This window comes from Perna viridis, chromosome 15, assembly GCF_037379345.1.
Source record: "Perna viridis isolate PV_CMFRI_1.1 ecotype Kerala chromosome 15, ASM3737934v1, whole genome shotgun sequence".
Lineage (NCBI taxonomy): Eukaryota > Metazoa > Mollusca > Bivalvia > Mytilida > Mytilidae > Perna > Perna viridis.
Window position 1 is genome coordinate 16089287 of NC_142459.1, and position 21202 is coordinate 16110488.

Sequence of the window (21202 nt, forward strand, 5' to 3'; positions counted from 1 at the left end):
AACAAAAAAAACAAAAGCAAACACTGACTTTTTACTATCTCAACAGATGATAACCGGGGTCAAAGAGTAATCAAGGGAACCAAGGTTACAGCGGTAATCAAAAGAATGTAATCCAGGGAAAAAGACCAGACATGGAAAAGACACACACAACAAAGAACATAAAGTAACTAAAATCATACATACAAAGTAACAAAAGTAAATGAGCAACTCGGACTCCACTAAACACTTGGAGCATGGACCAGGTGCACCGGTAGGGTAAGCGTCCTCCACCTTTTTCTGCTAAAGCACACATAATAGTAATAAATCATAAAATGTAATTAAAAAAAACATAGATAATCCTATTTGTTAATGAATTTATAAGATATTTTGAACATCAGCACATTTTGACCAATCACATTATCCGTAAGTATTTACTAATGTAGGGTACACAAAAATTCATTCTATAACCAGGAGAAAAGAGTACTGATCTACATAAAAGGCAATAATGGTGATAAAGCAAAAAATCTACAAAAAATGTAATTGCCATTTACATACATGTACATCATAAAGCTACAAAGCTACAAAGAATCCATATACTCAAACAGTTGGATGTGTTTATGGTCTTAAATACATATGGTTGATATTTGTCTATTATGGATTGTTTCGCATCATTTATATTGAGGCCTTTAAGTGTCAGTCCCTGTAAGAATCAGGCAGTGGGTGAAACATGGTATGAAAAACCCCATCATTTGATTGTGTAATTGGACTATTTGAATGATCATAATCAAAAGAAAAAAAGACAATATTTTCCATATCATGTTGGTGCATTGAGTTATAATTTCATTGACATCACTGTAAATAAACATTTAAAAGGCAAAAAACTCTGTTGAAAACCTCATTTTTGTAACATTCTATTAAAAAAATTCTGAGCAAAGCCAAATATGCTGATATCAAATAGTGGTTTTTGGTCTTTTCAAATAGAGAAAGTATTCTTGAGTAATATTACATTGTCAGATCGGTGGTGCTTTGGCATGCAAGTTTCTGATTTTTCCCATTTTGCCTGATTCTTACAAATACTTACACTTAACAGTTTGCTCTATAGATATTATCCATCATGAAATACCATGTCAGGCACGGATCCAAGGACTGGCGTACCGGGCGGACAGCCCCCAACTAAACCAGTAAGGAAAAAAATTTCACCACTAGTTTCACCCCATATTTTTTGCCTTGTTTGCACGGCATTTAATTCAATTAATGCCCCCTTTAACTCAAACCCTGGATCCGCCCCTGCATGTGGTGACCTGTAGAAGTCTAATTGTTTGATGCTTGGCATTTGACGGATGACTCTATCAAAGGCAATTATACCACACCCCCTTTTTTATATGTACATTTTCCTTGCAAGGGGCCTCAGAAAAATTACTTTAGTGCAACAGAGGCAGCATAATGTAATATCATTATACAGTAACAATATATTTAAATTGTCATTAAATAAATACATCTTTTCTATATTCACTAAAGCCATCCTTAAAAAAAATCTTGGTTTGTAGTAAATTGAAAAATTGTATTGAAATATAATTAATCAAGTAAATTTCTACGAAAAATATTTTTGTACATTTCCTTTTAAATATGGTGCTTTCTTTCTCTTGTACTGAGAAAAAAATGTAACTCATCTGTAGTTACTTATAACAAAGTTGTTAGTTGGAAAAAACAACAAATTTTTCAAGAATGGCCCAAGTCAGGTGTCTAAAATTATATAACAATGATGAAACTAAATCAACAACTACTTATATACACGTCATCTTTTAAGTGTCAGTCCCTGTAAGAATCAGGCAGGTGAACATGGTGTGAAAAACCCACCATTTTGATAGTATAATTTGACTATTTGCACCATCAGAATCAAGGGAAAAAGACAAAATTTTCCATATTATGCAGGATCGTCTGAATATAGCTGAAATATTGCTGCTCGGACGTTAAGCCCCAACAAACCACAAACAAACAAACATATTATGCTGGACAATTGAGGAACTATTTTATTGAAATGCACTGAAAATGAACATTTCAAGGGCAGATAACTCTGTAAAAAACCTCATTTTTCTAACATTCTATTGAAAAATTTCTGAGTAATGTTATGACACAGAGATCAAATAATGGTCTTTTCATATGGAGAAAGTATCCTTGGGTGATATTACATTGTCAGATCGGTGGAGTTTTGACATGCATATTTCTGATTTTTCCCATTTTGCCTGATTCTTACAACCACTTACATTTAAGGAGGTAGACCTGGGGTAAGGGACATAACACTTCAAATCAGTGATATGTTTGTATCATATGCAATTTCATCAAAGTCTTTAAAGCTTCCCTTTGAAACATAATGAAATAAGTCCAAGTTACTTTGATGCTTACATGATGTTGGTATAAAATGATGAATACAAATGTTCCAATGATTTGTAAGAGTTGTGTTCCTTACCCTAGGTCTACTACCTTAAAATACAATACAAATTGTTCTTAAAGCTATTCTAATACTAAAAAATAAAGCTACAAAAATACATTACTTTCCCTCAAAGAAGACTTCAACAATAGGAAACTCCTTTTTCCAATAATAAGGCAGTTATGGGATGGAAAAAGGTCGATAACAAAACATTTTTAAAAAATAGTTACTTGTCCACAATGATCTAGTCTTATTGCAGTAAAAAATCATGAAAATATACCCTATGCTTCCCTTCAACCATTTTAGAAATGCCAGATAAATATACAATTAGCAGTTTCCCACAAAAATACTAAATATAATACAAAGGGAGATAATATCAGAGGCATTACAATGGCAATCAGCCAGCTATAACAGATATATTATAATTAATAATTACAATTCAGTCATTTTTAATGAAAATATGAAATATATTCTTATGGTTTTCAGTATTCTCCATGCCTTGATTGTTTTATCTATTTCTTAGTTGACTAGATATTTTACAATATCACATCATGCGACAAAATGTGAAATGAAAATTGTGCGATTTTGACGCAATTAAGTCTTATCGGTTGAAAGTTCTGTCATGGTAGGTGCCGATTGTCATGTGGCCAAATATTACAGCGGAATCACAAAGAAAAAATTCTATAAATGGAATTCTACTATAACTAAGAATGTGCAAACAATATCACAATAAAAACTCATTAGCATTTTAAGTAAAATTAAACCACCACAATACGGTAATTATAGTATATGCAGTTTTATGCAATATTTCAACGTTTACTGAATAATGCAATATCTGAGTACACACTTAACATGATGCCATAAAAGTTGTCAAAGCAGAATGTTCGGTAAGGACCCCTTTTGGCTTCATCATTTGGGGATTTTTTTAAATTTGATTAAAGCTGATTTCTAGGTAATAGAAGTATAGTTAAATGGTCACCAACACTGAATCTTAGATGTTTTAGACAAGATTTATGATGTTTTTTAAAAAAAAAAAAAATGTGCATTTATGTAACTTTTACAAAAACCTTAAACTTTTAACATTAATTTCTTCAATTTTAAGAAGGTTTTTGTGTGGAACGGAATTGGCCACACATCTGTTGACTAAAGATATTTCATCACAAGTTGTGACAGAAAATTATACACAAAATATATGAACCACGAGAGTCAACACCCATGTAGCCATTGTTAAAAGTGAGAAATACTGCACAAAATTTGGTGTTTTCAAGCCTTTTTAACAGATTTTTGTCAATGATATCAACTATAAAACACATTAAACACCTGGAGAAACAACATAAAATTTTCTTCATGTAGACTTTGTTTTTGAGACCAAATTTTGCCCTTACCGAACCAACTTCTTTACTTAATGCTAAAACAGTGGATTTCAAATAAATATAAGACTATTAAACAAATGAAATATTATGACAACAGTATACAACAAAAAAGATTTAAAAAACATTTCTATCTATTCTTCAATTGGTGTTTGACTATGTAGAATAAAAAGCTGTAGTTGTTTAATTAAATTAATGCTAAAACATTGGATTTCTGAATAAATATAATGACAATTCATTAAATAAAATATTCATGACATAATGACAATAGAATAAAATGAAAAAGATTAAAAAAGATATTCTCGTATTGTTTACAGCAAGTGTCTGATTTAAGATACAGACATGTTCATATCAATACCATACATCAAAATGGATAAATATTGCACTTCAAAGCCAAAAGTGCCACACATGAATATCATATGATTTGTAACACATGATTTTGATATGACTGATTCATATGAAAATCATGTGTTACAAACCATATGATATTCATATGAATTGATTATATGATATTCATATATTTCAGTTTATATTTGATTATCAGATGATTATCATGTGATCATCATATGTTTTTTACAAGCATATGATTATCATATGTTTCCAAGCCAAACTAACATATGATAACCATCATATGTAAATAAATGACTATCATATGTAAATATCATGATTATCATGTATGAATATCATATGAGGCATACTTGGCTGTGATAGTTCTCTATGGCATCAATGATAGTTACATCAATACTGAACTAGGACATTATACATTGCAATTTAATAAAATACAGAATCCTACTCTGTAAGCAGTTGATTATTTATTTCTATAATTCAAAAAGATAAGTTATTTTTTTAAGAATCTCCAATAAATCTTTGATAGTTGAGAAATATAACAGTCAACTGTCTATTGAGTAGGATTATGTTTCTCATGGAATTCTATATCTTCAGAAGTGGTCGGGCATGAATCATTTAGTATGTGGCTCACTATCCATATACTGGTAAAGAAGGCAGAAACATTTAAGATATAGCAGGTGAAAATAGCTGTCCTCCACCAACTTTTGAAAGCACCAGTTTCTCTGATAAATCTAATGCTGAAGAGATATTTCAAGAAAAAAAATCACAATGTGTCTTATATTAAAGTAACAAGGTAAGAAGTATAGATTTGAATTCTATGTTTCACTTTTAAAATCTTTGTTGAGATTTTCAATACTGTTATATAAATACAGTGAAACCTGTCTACACCTAACCCTGAATTAACCAAAAATCTGTCTAAACCAAACATTGAATTAACCAAAAACCTGTCCAAACCAAACCATGAATTAACCAAAAACCTTTCTACACCAGACAAGTTCTGAAGTCCCACTATGTCATTTAAAATGTATTTTGAACTTGGAAAAATCATACATCTGTCCAAACTGACCACATTCTACAGTCCAAAAGGGATTTGTTTTACAAAGGTTTTACTGTAAAATAGAAAACTGTCTACATTAACATGACCAAGATACATTTATGTAAACAGAGAAGTTTTGCTACATTCACTGAAAAGATATATCTGGATTAAATAACCCACAGAAATTACAGAGTTTAATTAAACTGACCACAAAATTTGCACCAGTGCGAAATGTTTGACCAAGCAAAATTGTAAAAAGAGCACCCTAAGAAAATTTTCTAATTAACAGTATTTAATTTTTTATGTGACTTTTTCAAAAGTATCGTTTAAAGAAAAAACATACATGTTGGTCAACAATTTCCAAATACCTGGTATAAATATACATTGTATTTAAAATTTGACGACCACCAGGACTTTGGTGCACCACTAACATTCTCTAGGATTTAAGTTCTTGAAGTTTGATTCTTGCACTAATCAGTGAACGCAATATGGCTTCCTATTCTCAGGAAATTCTTGCAATAACCCCAATAGGTCCCATTTCTACTCCAGCTACCATTATTTAAAGTTGTAATATGGGTATGCAGGTGCATATGACATTTGACCTCCTGTGTGTTCATTATCTCCTTCTTCATGCATGTCCTGTTTACCAAACACACACTCTGCGTATGAAGGTGGTGCTAAAAATAGAAACATCCAAATGAAAATCTCTCAGATTTGATAAAAGCATAACCCAAATTTCTCCAACAAGAGTATGAAGGTAATTTACAATTATGAGCGAATCAATTATTTACTAGCCACAAAAAGCAGTAGATAATATAATGAGCATGAGAAATTCTGCATTTATGACGTACAGTACCTGAACCGATCCATAAAACAAAAATTGCGATCGGTCATCGATCACCGATCAGTTTCCGGTCAGTCATCGATCCGTCAAACCGATTCATCATACCAGTGATCGCATCACATGACCACAGAGCGGTCACTGTATTTTACGGTTTTTGTTGTTTTCTTTGTCAATTTGACACATATTTACATAATGTAATAGATTTAAACATCAATTTATACTTTTATTTTACATTTCCTTTATTTCAAACAGATCTTACGTCATTTTACATAGCAAAACTGGGATCAGATCAATCATCGCTCATTGATCTGTCAGCGATCAATCAGTCAATGGTCATCGATCCGTCAAATCATTGCGCGGATCGGTTCAAGGACTGTACACAACACAGCCAAATGTGCCACATATGATAATGAAATGGTACTCGATTCATATGATAATCATATGGTAATCATATGACAATCATATGATATTTATCATGTGGTAGTCATATGATTATCATATGATACTCATATGGTAATTTTGGCTTAAAAACATATGACAATCATACATTTGTGAAAAACATGATAATCATGCAATAATCATTTGTATACTGAAACATATGATTATCATATGGTGCTTGATTTATATGATAATCATATGATGCAAACAATATGATTCTCATGTGTGGCACATTTGCTTGTGTATGTAGCTTGTACTACCGATATATTGAATGTTTTGTTTACTAATTAAAAATACTTTTTATCATTACACAAAATTGAGAGCTCATTCAGTAAGTATCTGGTTACAAAATCTATACATTTAAACCCACTGTGATCAATAAACATGCATGAGTTTCATACAATTGATGAAAACTGGCCTTAAAATTAGCACAAAAATATGGTCTGCAAAACTAAGTCAATATTTTCTGCACAGCAATATTGAATTCAAAATTATCGCTTGATGTAATTCTTAATAATCACTTTGATAGATATTTAGATCTTTTATAATTTTATTTTTCTTTTCATAATCAAAATTGACTTTTTAACAGCCTGTATTTATGGAGGAAAACAGGGTGCCCTCACAAAATGCAAAATGTTACAAATTGTGACCGCAATACGTTTATACGACAATTATCATTTGAAAGTAGAATGATTTTCCTAAAAATGATACCAAATATAGCCATATTATATTTCGGTGCATTAAACTTCATTGTTTGAAGACTTTTTAAACCTCTGCTATCCTACTATTATCAACAGATTCAAAACAGGTTACTCACGCATTTCTGGAGCTGATGGAATAGGCATACTAGAAGCACCGCCAACAAAATTGATGTTGACATCTGCAGGAGCTATGACAGGTTGAACTTGAGGCTGCGCTAGGCTTGCAAATGCACTTCGTAGTGGGATAGACCCAATTATTACCTCAACTGGAACCACAAGGCGTGTTGACATACTGGACGGATTAATGTGTAGCTAAATGCAAGCAGATCATTACAGCTATAAACATGTGATAAAGTTAAAGCAACTAGAATTGTTCAATAGCTAATAATTGTAATAATAAGATTCTTCATGCCTATAGCCGTTTCTGATAAGTCAAAAACGTCCTTGTTAGAAAGTTCATACTTGCATGAACGCCAGTCAAGTTGGAACCAAAATGGCGGCCGCAAGTTGGAAAGAGTGTGGCAATGACCTACCGTAAATTGCATGATCGATATAGCCTTTGGCTGTTTCATTGAGTTTGGGAGCTCTAAGATCTGTCCATACATGCAAGAACGACCTTATAATTCTATCCCGACATTTGGAAATTATTTTTTTTTAAATGTGTTGATCCGGTATATGTATTTATAGAATCCAGTTCTGGGATAATTTATACAAATGTATCACATAATATTCTGCCACATCATTCAAATACATATCTGTTTATACTACTTGATGACAATCAGTATTTTTCACAGTATTCTATGATCCGTAAAATCCTGAACTTTCCGAAATTTTAACAAAGCCAGTAAGAGACACTCACAATGCGTAGAGCGTAATTTGCAGACAAAATCCGCAGAAAGTACAGGAAATCTGTGTCAGTAAACACATCATCATACAATATGGAAACAAATGGACAGACAGAAATAAATCACACTATGTCAATCAAATGTTGGGCATGAAGAAAAATGTCTGCAAATAGGAACTTCTTGTTGCACAAGTACAAAATCAAATTCCACAATATGGCACACCTATATAAAGCTTGTGTTTGAATATCATGTGATTGCGGAAAAAAAGTTTCAGAGAAAACTGTCAAAAACTAGACTAACCAATGCCTCCACACTCCATTTTAACACAGCTACCGCATAATGTTTTCTTGTAAAAATTCCTTTAATGAGAAGACTGTTGTGTCTGAGAGACAAATTTGATGATCCTGCATGTATTTTCTGACATGTATAAAAGTCAGTTTATACTTACATGCTCTAATTCTTTAGAATGGCAACAATTTTATTATCAGAGAGAAAAGTTGAAAATGTCCTAATTTGATAGCAATCTTGTGTGTAGGATCTTTCACTAATTTGTTTAAAACCTTCATGATTATTCAAAATTATTTACTACCTATCTTAAACACTGTAGAAGGAGATATTCAGAATAGACATGTATTCTATTCCCTCAAAAACGTGACAAAATGAGTAAGTCCAACTATCCATAAAAAAGGCAAATATTGATAGAAATGAAAACCCTAATAATATACATATCTTCAATCCATATACAATCATTCTGCAGAGTATCAACTTCGTACCCTAAATACTGTAGGAGGAGTTAAGCCAAATAACTATATACCCTGAATGGGACAGACGGACGGAATTACAGACAGACAGATGTAAAACAATATGCCCCCAAACTGAATGTTGTGAGGGCATAAAAAAATGTGACAGACAAACAGTGTACAGTGTAAAATTTCACAATAACTTACCTCCAGATAATATCTTATATCAATGATATTACAGCCTGCCAGGTAAGATGGTGGGAGAGGAGGAACAACTATCCTTTTTCCTGATAATGACTGGGTACTGCCTGGGTTAGATGTGTCAAGGACCAGTTTGGTAACTTCTTTTTGTTCTGTTCTTGACTTTGATGTTGCATGAAAAATCATTTGCTGGAACATAAAATAAATAACACAAGTCCATGTTTTTATCATCACTTTATCCCTAATAAGATAGAAGAGGTCACATGATGAGCACACAAAATCAATGAAAAATTTTGAATCGCCCACATAGAAATGTAAAATTTATATAATGTTTTTAGTTAAAATAATTATATTTTCTGTAAAAGAATACTAGGTTGTTAATTTAAATTAGATTGGTTCAAATGATGCAGTCTTCAGGGAGAAACTACAAATTTTTATACAAAATTTTGCTTTTACTTAAACATGTTAAAAATCTCCGACAATCAGGGAGAATCAACCCCAGGGCCCACACCACCTTAAACGATACTGGCCCTGAATGTTGAAATAGGTTGAGAGTTGATATTTCCTTTTTTTCAGCTCAATCCACGAGCTTATCGTATAAAATAAATGTAAAAATACAATGTACTATGCCAGTGTGTGATCTACAAAAAAGTGAAAACAGATTTATGCATTATGTCATGTAGATTTACTGAAAAATGTATCTTTTTTTCTAAAGAGTTTGAGCAAATTATTTGTGTAATACCGTACCATCTCTGTTAACCATGTTTTTTTCCCTTTATGTGTTTGTATTTTGTTCTTTATCAATGTATATATGTTTGTAGTTAAAATGCTGTATTGTATTCTCATGTTGCACTCTGTGCCTGAGTTATTAAATAAAGTCTTTGAATCTTTGAAACCAAAGTTTAAAATGCTTATGAGAAGTAAGTCTAGCTGTATTAGTCATATTCTAGACTTGTCCCTGGATGTATAAGGCCTCTCTTGGTACAAAGTCTTGTCAGATTCAACAATGTAAAAAACTTACAGAAAACAGTCTAACTTCCACTGAGCAGGCTGTATCAGACAGATTCTGGACTTCTCCCTGGATATACAAAGCCTCTCCTGGTACAAACCCTGACTTTTCTATCCTGATCACACCTGTTATAGGACCTGATTCACAACAAAAACAACACAGTGTTTTAGAGGCTTGGTTCTGCATGGGTCTCTGAAAAAATAAATGGAAAGAGTCAAAATGGATAAATATGTAAATAAACACCAGTGATAAATGCATAAAACAGCTGTATCCTCTTTTTTATTGGGTGCCCTTGGTCCTATAACTCTGAAGTAAATTAAAAACACTGAATAGATGATAAAATACAGGATACCGCCAGTGATTTTGTTACCCTTTTATTGCAGTCGAATATTGACTTTTTCCCCTGGCCTGGAGACTCTTTCCAATATGGTGAAAAATATTTTCCCAAAGGGCGGAAAACTCCCAATTATCAGGCATAATTATTTAAAAACCAAGTAAAGAATCCAGTGAAATGTTCATGAAGACGTAATTTCTCTGCCTTGTACTTTGTTCACCTCTTGGGAATGTTTTTTCTCAGCAAGTCGTAACCTAATGAATATAAGGAGTATGTATTTGCAGGTATCAGTTTTCAGTTACTGATTGGCATATGACACATTCTGTCCCCTCTACCATATTTTCTCACTTTGTTAAAAATACTGCAAAAATTTCCCAAAATAAAGGGCTGGGTCTGCTTTTAAAACAAAGAACAAAATCATTGACTGCTGCTTTATCAAAGTAGTCTCAAGTCATGTTAGGGTCCAATTAACCATATCATTTCCATCACTTAACATGTTAAAACTAGTATTTTCAAAATTTAACAATGAATTCTCAGGACAAATGATATCTTAAAGGTGCATATCATTACAAAAGATAAGGATTTCATACTCATTGTATTAATGGCAAAATAATCATATAAATTTTGGAATAAAAAGACTTAAATTAAATAATACTGGACAAAGAGCTTCACAGAGCACAGCATGATACAACCGCAGCATGTTGAACTCTGTTCACTTGGGGGAAGCGTGGACACAAAAGCAGTTTTTGACACACTTCGGCACAGGGACTTACAGTCCATTATGGACACAACTGGTTTATACACAATGTAGCATAAATTTTGAAAATCTCACCAAAAATAAAAGACAGTTTCTTGTATAACTATAACCCCTTATGATACAAATACTCTGTGATATATCTGAAATCTGATAAAAATCCAAAACAAATTCAATATCGAAAAAAAAAGAAATCAGACCAAAAATAAGAGCGCATTTATGGGTGTGGCCCATAATAAGCTTTTTTATCAATTCTAATGACAACACCTATTTCCCCCTCTTAAGCTCCTTATTTCAAAAAGAGTGGGGCAAAAACCATAGGGCCCTCCGTCATGTCTTTTAGGATAATGTGTTAAAATTTCAAAAAGGTTTGATAAGTTTTACTTAAGTTTTCGTAAAACACCAACAACAAAGAATACAACCTGATGTTCTAGACCTGACACACATGAAGTATCAATCACAGCATCACAACTATAATCGATAAATCAATCTATTGTCTCCCCTTTGCAGGCATCAGACAAAAAAAAATTTTCTTCCTGCACATATATATGTGATGCCTAACCTTATTACAGAATTTTAGCAAGACAAAATGCACTGTTTTGGATAATATGAAATAATTTGGTAAGGAAGCCAAAAATTCAGAATCTAGATAATGAATTTCAACAGCATATCAACATAACCAAAGAACCCATAAATTTAAAACATTAAATTAAACTCTACGGAAATTGGTCAAGAAATGCCTGAGTAAGCAATTTGTATAATGTATAAGGAAAGTTCTAATTTTGCTTTTTTTTTCCAAAACAGCTAGAGCCAAAACTTTTAACAATAAATTCACACTTTCAGTGGAGGAGCAAGTTTTAGGTAAGGGAAGTGGGGTCCAAAAAAATTTCTTGACAGGATCACTGGTGAGGATCACAAAGTAAGTGCTTTTCATAATTGTACACACAATTTTTCAACAATTTTTTTCTAAAGGAAGCTCCCCCCTCCCCCTTAGATCCGCCACTGACTTCCCTGTTGATGTATGGAACTCACACAATTTCAAACAGGCTATAAGCTCATCCTCAAGTTTTTGTCCAGAAAATGTTTTTGGCTATTTTTGGTTCCTTATTCTAAATGTTAAAGTTCACAGAGAGACCCATATCTATAAACTCAATGATTTGTTGAGATACCAGAAAATTGCCACAAAAATTGGTACCTCACGAACAATAGTACTTTCACAGTATGTCATAACAAAATCAATGCGTTTACAACATTCAATCCTGAAAACTAATGTAAACCCTTGAGGGCAATATTTACTAACTACTGCTTCCTGAAGTGCGTTTAAATCCAACAGAGATACGACTGTAAACGGCTGTTTTGTATTATGGTCAAACTTCCAGGGTTTATCGATGGTGGCTTTCAGAGTATACCTGACCTGTCCAATGTGATGTTCAAATGAAGAAGGTAATGTCGGAGGTAATTGGAACTGGAAAGGAAAATTATACTGCCCTGCTGGTAATTTGTCTGGCTGACCTAAACCTGTAAAACAGTGATATAGCTTTATCATAATAGGCCAAGAAAAAAAATGTATTTTTAAGGTTACATTGGATGAAAAAATAGGGTAGGCAAAATTGTTTTATTTGTTCAATTGTTCAATATAGACACTTATGGCAGGATTTCTTGACTTTAATTCTCCTCAACAAATAAAACGCTTCACATGTCGCAGCTTGATACAACCAGAGTATGGACACACTATTCAAACTTGATTGTAGACTTGTAGAATTTTGACTACGTATTTGGATAAGAATTTGACTGAAATCAAAGCGGTAAATTATTTTGCCTTTGCTCCTAAATGGTACCAGTCAAAACCTAAATTAATCCAAACCTTCCTCTAGCCGTATGGCACCTTGTGGTATGATTTCAAAGCAGTTCATCCCTTTTACTTAAGTTATCATCCAGAAATCAGACAAAAAATACTTTGCCCTGTTGTGGTATACCTACGGCACCTTGTATTACAATTTCAAGGAGATCCATTCACTTTCTGTATAGTCTAACAACTGTTTTCTAATTTCTACATCGGTCAAGTTATAACCCCCAAAATCAATTCTAGTCTGATCATTGTGGTATTGAATATTGTTGAAACAATATTATAAACATTCCTAAGCTTTTACTGGAGTTAATAAATTTTATGAAATGCTTGTTTTGATCCCCCTTTTTGTGCCTAATATTGAAACAGCATGGACCATATCCACCCCTAAAATCAGTACCATCCTTCCTTTTGTGGTTTCAATTCTTGTTCTCAAATTTCATTGAGATCAGCCAACTAATATTCAAGTTATAGCAAAACAAAACAAGTGACTTCAGGAGTGCTTGTTTTTGGTCTCTGATTTTTCCAACTTAAGGGTCATAACCCCCTGAATCATTACCTACCTTCCTTGTGGTAGGAACCTTGTCATAAAATTCTAAAAGAACAAACAACCTACATTTATCACACAAAAACCACAACAACAACAGCACCATACCATTATATAATCAAAATTTTTTTTGTATTAAAATGATAGCTTAGCTGCATTTCATTAAAAAATACCAACAAAAAGTGCTAAGGTTGGTGAAAAAAATAGGCTAGGTAAAAAAAACCATGATAACCTAAAACAGACAAGTTTTTTCTCTTTATTTATAGTAAATTTTCATTGTGCTCATATATACAATCTGATTTTTGAAGTAGACATAAAACTTTTAAAAAAATAAAAGAACATTACTGAGGGTTCATTTACCCAACATGCCTTCATATAGATTGCTCAGTCCCAAAAAGGTACCAATGAAGGACCTCTGAAAAAAAAACAAACCCATCAAACCTGTTAATAGTCATCAATACTTTATCCAGGTTTGAAGGAAACTTGGCAAATAATAGACATTGCACCTAATGGGACTAATACCCCTGCTGCCTGTTCAATCCTGTATATTTGAGGACCGGTGTGGACACACAATTCATATTGGACACAATTTCTATAGGGGATAAACTACATGTAAGCATTTTTGACACTCAATTTTGCTGCAATTTCTAAAACACCAAGCTGCAAACCACAATCAGTACCATACATGTATTTATTTTTGTCAACAAGGCAATGACAGTATATAACTGCATATATACTTTAACATGAATTTCTAACAATGCATACATCCTGATATGGTAATTTAATACCCAATTAAGTTTCATAGCAATCCTGCATGCTGTTTGAGGAGAAAGAAGTTGAGAACAACACATGAAACCAGATTTTGCAGAAAAACACCTTAGTAACAGCCGTAATTTCTACTTTTTTTGCCCAAACATAAATTCCTGACAATATGCAAATCCCAGTATGGTATTCTAACACCCATTAAGTTTCATATCAATCCTGCAAGACTGTGAGGAGGAGTTTCAGACAAAGCATGAGACCAAGTTTTGCAGAAAAAAAACACATAAATGCCTGACAATATGCTTTTTTCATAGTCACCTTGCTTTTATTTTAGTAAATGTACTAAATATGCAATTTTAACAAAACTGCATTTAAAATAAACACCATAGAAGGTACCATGATTCTTACCCTAGTAACATGAAAAAAAGCAGCAGAGGAAGCTGTTATGAAAAAATTGTGGATGGGCAAATGGACAACATGATCACTATATATACATGTACCTTCCACAAAGTAGAGATATAATCACGCTTCACCTTGACGTACTCCCAAACAGTTAGAGTAGAGAAATGCTCTCGGACCCATGTGGGGTCTGGGAGTAGGCAAGAGCATCAACAGAGCAGCCCAGCCGCTAGTAGGACATACTTTGAGTTCTTCGGTCGGGTATCCGAACGGCTGGGCTCCGCTACCTCCAACTACTAACAGAATCCCCGAAGAGCGGTCATGCAAGATCTGTAAGGATAGTCAAGACCGTAAAACCCCCTATCATCAAGAGATATAATGAATGCTAATAATTGTAAATCTTGTTTCTAATTTCTAAGTCTTAGAAGATCCATACTTTGGCCATACAAAGCTACTTTTGCTTCAAAGTATATTTCCCTTGCACTGTATGTCACTGTATGTGTCCTACGATTCTTTCCAGAGCCAGTTGAGCGCTGCTCAGTCCAGTGGACTCGACCATACCCTTCAAACTTGAGTCTTATTTCTGAAATAGAAAACAAGTACATGTACAATGTATGTGATAAGACTCTACCTTCTTTACTCTCTGATCTAGTTCCCATCACTTTGAATAATCTGAAATCAATGGAAAATGAAAGGGCACTTACTTCCAAAATAACAATATTTTATCAAAAATTTTTAAAAAATCAGCACACATGAAATACATTTCATGTGTGTCTCCTAGGATGAGATCTGAATAATTCAATTGCTTATATATGTGTCCCAAAGGTTCTACACCACTTGTTTTATAATGAACAATGGAGTAGTATGCACTATACGCATCTGTACATTTGCACTTCAAAATATTACACTCTACCAAAATAAAGAAGAAAACCTCCAACATTTTCAAATGATTCACATCTACAAAGTTTTTTAAGTACTGTTGAGAAATGTTAAAGTCCCAAATCAAAGTGAAAGTAAAGTTTGCTTAATAACAATATATTCTATCAAATATGAAAGATTCATAGGAAATGCAGAGGCAGATCCAGAGGGGGTGCAAGGGGTTGGCACCCCACTTTTCATTTGAAAATTTGTCACTTTCATGTGTAAAATTATCAGAAACTGGCAAATACATGTAATATCCTACATGTAGCACCCCCTTTTTCCAGCATCCTGGCTAGCACCCCACCATGAGATGCATCCAGAAGGACAAATAGATGAATCAACATGGATAGATGGATGGGCGACTTTACATGTATATGTATACCCCTACAATACATTAAAGCTGAGGACAAAAAAATCATAGTATTTTTCTACGTAATTGTAGAACAGGTGGACAGAAAGACTGCTAGGTATGGAACATGTATGTTATACATGTACATGTATGTCTGTCAAATAACTAGAGTATGTTTAATATTTGTTGGTACATACTGCTTCTTACATGTACATGTATCCATTAAACAAAACATCATGTAAAAAAAACTTGCATGGACCTATTCGTTCATAAATAATGGAATTTGAGACTATTTTTGTATGACTTGGTTCTACTTAGAAGGTTTTGCAATAACTTTACAAAATTCAAAAAAGTGCTTCGCAAGGTGCAGCCAGTTAAACTCTCTTCTCTTAGAACAAGTGTGGACACAATACCATTTCTTGACATGCTTCAGGATACGTACTTACAGTTCTTTATGGGCATAACTGGTATGGACACAATATACATGAAGTACATAATTTGAAATTCAATTAATAAAAGGTGAAAAAAAGTCTGCTTTCAGGGTGCTTTTGATCCATACAACTAAATAAAAAAGCTTTGCCAAGTGCAGAATGATACAATGCCAGCAAGTTGAACTCTGTTCACTTGGGGCAAGTCTGGACACAATATTAGTTTTTGACACACTTAAACAATAGGACCTACAGTACATTACGGAGACAACAAATGATTTGGATATAAATTGCACAACATTTTGAAATTCGATTAAGTAAAAAGTTCAGCTTTGTGGTGGCTTACATGAATCACTTTATACCCCATTATTTCAAAAATGGTCAATAATAGAAAAATTTTGCTAGCATACATCTTAAAAACATTGTAAAGAGGGACAATTTACAAGAAATATTCATTAAAATGAAATGAACAAATTTAATATATAATCTTCCAAAAAATGGTGTATAAATAAACATTTAATACCCCTTTTTTGGCAGGACAGCAGGGCCACTGACCCCATTTTTTGCAGGACAGAAAGGGCCAGGGACCCCATTTTATTTGTAGGACAATACGGGCCAGTGACCCCATTTTTTGCAGAACAGTAAGGGCCAGTGACCCCATTTTATTAAGCAATCTTCCTCCAGCAGCAAATTAAAATATATCAACATATCATGACATTTAGTCCCCTTAGTACAACTAAAGTTATCAAGTGGAAACAAAAGAATTAGCAATAACAATAACAACAACAACACCAATGTAATCACATAATATATTGTACTGCAATTTTTGCAGTCTTATAAGATGCTTAAAAATGTAACATGGGCAAAGATTTTTAATAAGAATCCAGTAAAAAGAATTCAAATTGGGGCCCCTAAAAAGTATGACCCACTTTAGCATGTCTGGCCTCTCAAAAACTGTAACAGATATATCTGAAAGTTGAATGAAAAATGCAGCCATGGATTTTAATAAAAGATACATTAAAGTTGGTTTTTGGGGGACATGGCCCCCTTTCACCCTTTATAACATGAAAAACAAAAGAGATATCTAAAATCTGATTGAAAGCACAGGCAGGGATTTCATAAGAATCCAATAAAAAAAGCCCAAAATCAGGTCTAAAAAATAAAGGTTGGCCAAATTTTGTTTCCCTTTAATTCAAAAAAGGTGAAAGACAAGTCTACCCTGTAGGGACACACTGCAATCAGAATCATCAAAATTGGACTATTGTTTAACTATTTCAACCAATTCTAAAAACAACATATATTTGTACATGTATATCTCAAAATTTTAAAGGGGGTGGGGGAAAAAACCTAAAAAAAATCTATAGGGCCCTCTGACAAGTCTGTAGGAACAATGTGTGAAAAATTCAAAAAGATTGGATGAAATTCCTACAAGTTATTGTAAATCAAGGAAAGTTAACAGACACCAACGATGGCAACTAGGATACGGTGAAACCATTATAAAACCACAATATTTTTTTTTTTATTCACAAACACTTGACCTTTGACACATGTTTGATGTACAATATTGTACCAGTGATCTCTGAATGATACAAGTAGCCACTATCTTCCCTTAATTACCACAGACAAGATACAAGCTGATCTACAGGTGTGTTCAGGTTTCCCCAACATTTTATAATTAGAATAAGGAAGGCCATAAGAAGGACCTCAACATGGATTTCCCTATCTACCTACCCTATTTTTTTCTTTCTGGTAACAGGAAACAAAACTTTCTAAATTTTTTTGGCCTAATGATTCTAATCGTACATGTAACTGATTCGCTTCAATGGAAAAGTAAAAAAAGAAAATACTTCAATGTATTGAACTCAGAACTGGGAATATAGGCTAAAAACCACTAATTCCACTTTCCATAGGCTTCTATGCTAATTTCACAATATTCCATGGCTTCTCTGGACTTTACCTTAACTTTAACCTGCAAAGGACTATATATCAGCATGATTCTACATATGTCAGCTCACAATCCTCAGAATGGCATGTGGGGTTAGCAGACTTGCAGTGCAGTACTGGTCACCGGAAGTGAAGGGTCTATAAATAGCATGGGAAATCCCAGTGTTTTCACAAGATAGGGGTATACTTAAAAATCATTATGGAGATTAGGCTTCACATCACAAGAAGCAAAATGCACCTATAAAATGTACAAAAATGTTTTTCCTTTCAGAAACCGTTTAAATTTTTTAAATAAGATGAGAACTTTCTTCACAGCACTATGAGGAACAGGGGTAATTTCTGCGTAGGACTATTTTTGCGTACGTTCCAAATGCTCATTGTTTGAATTGGTGGTCTGTAACCTATATTAAGCAAAACTTTCATCTTTCTTCAGTAACCTTATCCCAGTCTTCTAATACAGGACTCCCTTTTACATGCATACAAGTGCATTAACAAAACAACAATATGGCATATACATGTACATGTAGTGGCATTAAGTGAATGTCTCTGTAGGAATCAGGTAAAATAGCAAAAATTAGAAACATGCATGTCAAAAACCCATTGACCTGACAATATAATTTCACTCAGGGATTATATACATGTAAAGGAGAAAGTTCGATAAGGACCTCTTTTGTCCTAATAATTTGGTCATTTTTTAAACTTTGATTAAAGCTGATTTCCTGTTAGAACGGTAGTAGTATAGTAAAATCGTTGCACACACTGAATATAAGATGTTTTTGACAAGATTTATGACGTAATTCGAGAAAGAACAGTATACATTTATGTAAATTTTACAAAAAACTTTAACATTTCTGCAATTTTTAAGTGGTTTTTGTGTGGAACTGAAGTGGCCACACATCTATTGACCAGAGGTTTCATTAAAAACCTGTTACTGTCAAAATGTAGACAGTTCAAAAAATGGAAATGGACGGTTCCAAATCACGATGGGGCCCATTCCCCCTTTGATACATTTTGAAGGTGTAGATGGTCCATTTTCTCTAGTAAGCTTGTTCACAGAAAAGATAATGAAAGTCCTGGTTGACTCAAGATATTTTTACAGGAGTTGTAACGGACAATTATACACAAAATATATGAAGCACAAGAGTCAACAGGTATGTGGCCATTGTTTAAAGAGTGGAGAACTGCACAAAACTTGGTGTTTTCCAGCCTTTTTAACAGATTTCCCAATCTCAGCCAAGTTTGAAGGGCATATATGACCATGTATGTTCATATTATACATGACTATTACCATAAACCAATCAAATCAACTATAAAACACATTAAAGAACTGGAGAAACCAAACAAATTTTGCCCTTACCAAACCAACTTCTTTCTGTATTTGAAAAAAACACTATTTTAATCTTTGTTTCACTGAATTTGTTCAGAAAATTTCCAATAGAATGTTAAAAAATTTACCAAAATGATATGAAAAATCTTGGTGTATTATCTTTATTCTGATGGTACAAATGGTCAAATTACACTTTCAAATGGTGGCTTCTTTAATACCATGTTTCACCCACTGCCTGATTTTTACAGAGACTGACACTTAAAAATGTTGTACAAATAATAAGCTCAGTAAAATGATTGCATCATTTACTGAAAAATAGTTATTACACCTCATTACTAAGAGAAAAATACTACATGCACTGCAGTGTTCTAGGATTCCTATTTCCCGTTACCCGGGGCAAGTGAAATTTGGGTTGAGGAAAGTTAGGTACTTAGTTACACTTTCCTGTGGCAAGTTGAAAACTTCATATGCTGTAAATATTTGTTTTGTTTGGAAAGCAGTCTTTGACTGTGGGAAAGTTGATTTTATATGGATTTTTCCTGAGGAAACCTCAATTTCTGAAAAATCCTAGAACACTGCACTGTATCTCAAGTACATTGTAATAGTGAGCACAGCTTGTGCTATGGCAAAGCTGCAACAAGAATTGAGAATACTTTAGCAACACTCACAAGTACAATGTAATTGTAAATTTCAAAATCTGACACACATGATTTATGAATTAACTTTTTTCTATACCTAGGTTGCTACATGTACACATCAATTCATACAGTTTCAAGAATCATATAACTGCATGTCAGTGAGTAGTATATACTTGTTTCTTCGTTACCTGAATCATAGAAATGATAAAACATGTATATACATGTACATGTACAACTGTACTTTCTTGATTATCTACATTGTTAATATATTTCGTTCAAGTAAATTTTTTTTTCAAAAAAAAAAAATCAAATCTATTATTGGAAGTAGAATAAATACTGAATCAGTTAAAACTCTGGCCAGCTTTACAAATAGACCATAACAAAGCAATCCACAAAACATTTAAAGTTAACTGTACTTCCAGACAGATACAAAATGTATAATCAAATTATAAAAAAGAAAAAAAAAGAATCATGTCCATATTTATTCATACTGCCTTTTTATTCAAACAACTGATTTAAAAAATGTGATATACATGTACACGTACATTTCGTACTGGTAAATAAAACGATGTTTGGACTCATTTTCTTTTCAATATATAAATTCTACATACTAGTACAGTTGTCAGTTCACGAGTTCTACAGGCAAAAAAATATTTAACTGAGTATATCACAGTCAGTTTCGAATGTGTGACTTACTCTGTATATTGACATGATTTTCAACAAAAATAACTCAAACCGGTCCCTCATAAAAAAAATTAAAAAAAAACTTAATACATAATATAAAATGTAGGCTTACCTCTCATTTTCATATCAGCATTCAAACTAACGAAAACATTTCCATTTACCATTTGGCCTGGATAAAATATGGCATTTTGATTTTGTAGCTGAATTGCAAATGCATTCAGCTTCCCCATTTCTTAAATAACAATATACTGTCTACTAGCGTCTGAGTATGTCGAAATATACTGATAAAACGATTTTTCTGAATCCAGTTTTCCGCACCCACAGGGTAGA

At 33.1% G+C, this 21202-nt stretch overlaps 1 protein-coding gene across 1 annotated transcript; it reads right to left on the reverse strand.

The window, feature by feature from the left end:
- Nucleotides 1-4618: 4618 nt before the first annotated feature.
- On the reverse strand, nucleotides 4619-21202 carry LOC148597146 (arrestin domain-containing protein 3-like). The gene is made up of 7 exons (XM_088562967.1): nucleotides 20985-21202; nucleotides 15018-15164; nucleotides 12328-12545; nucleotides 9952-10131; nucleotides 8937-9119; nucleotides 7261-7456; nucleotides 4619-5838 (listed from the first exon to the last, which is right to left on the reverse strand). The coding sequence occupies exons 1-7, from the start codon at nucleotides 21100-21102 to the stop codon at nucleotides 5717-5719; spliced, it is 1164 nt and encodes a 387-aa protein (XP_088419093.1). The 5' UTR covers nucleotides 21103-21202; the 3' UTR covers nucleotides 4619-5716.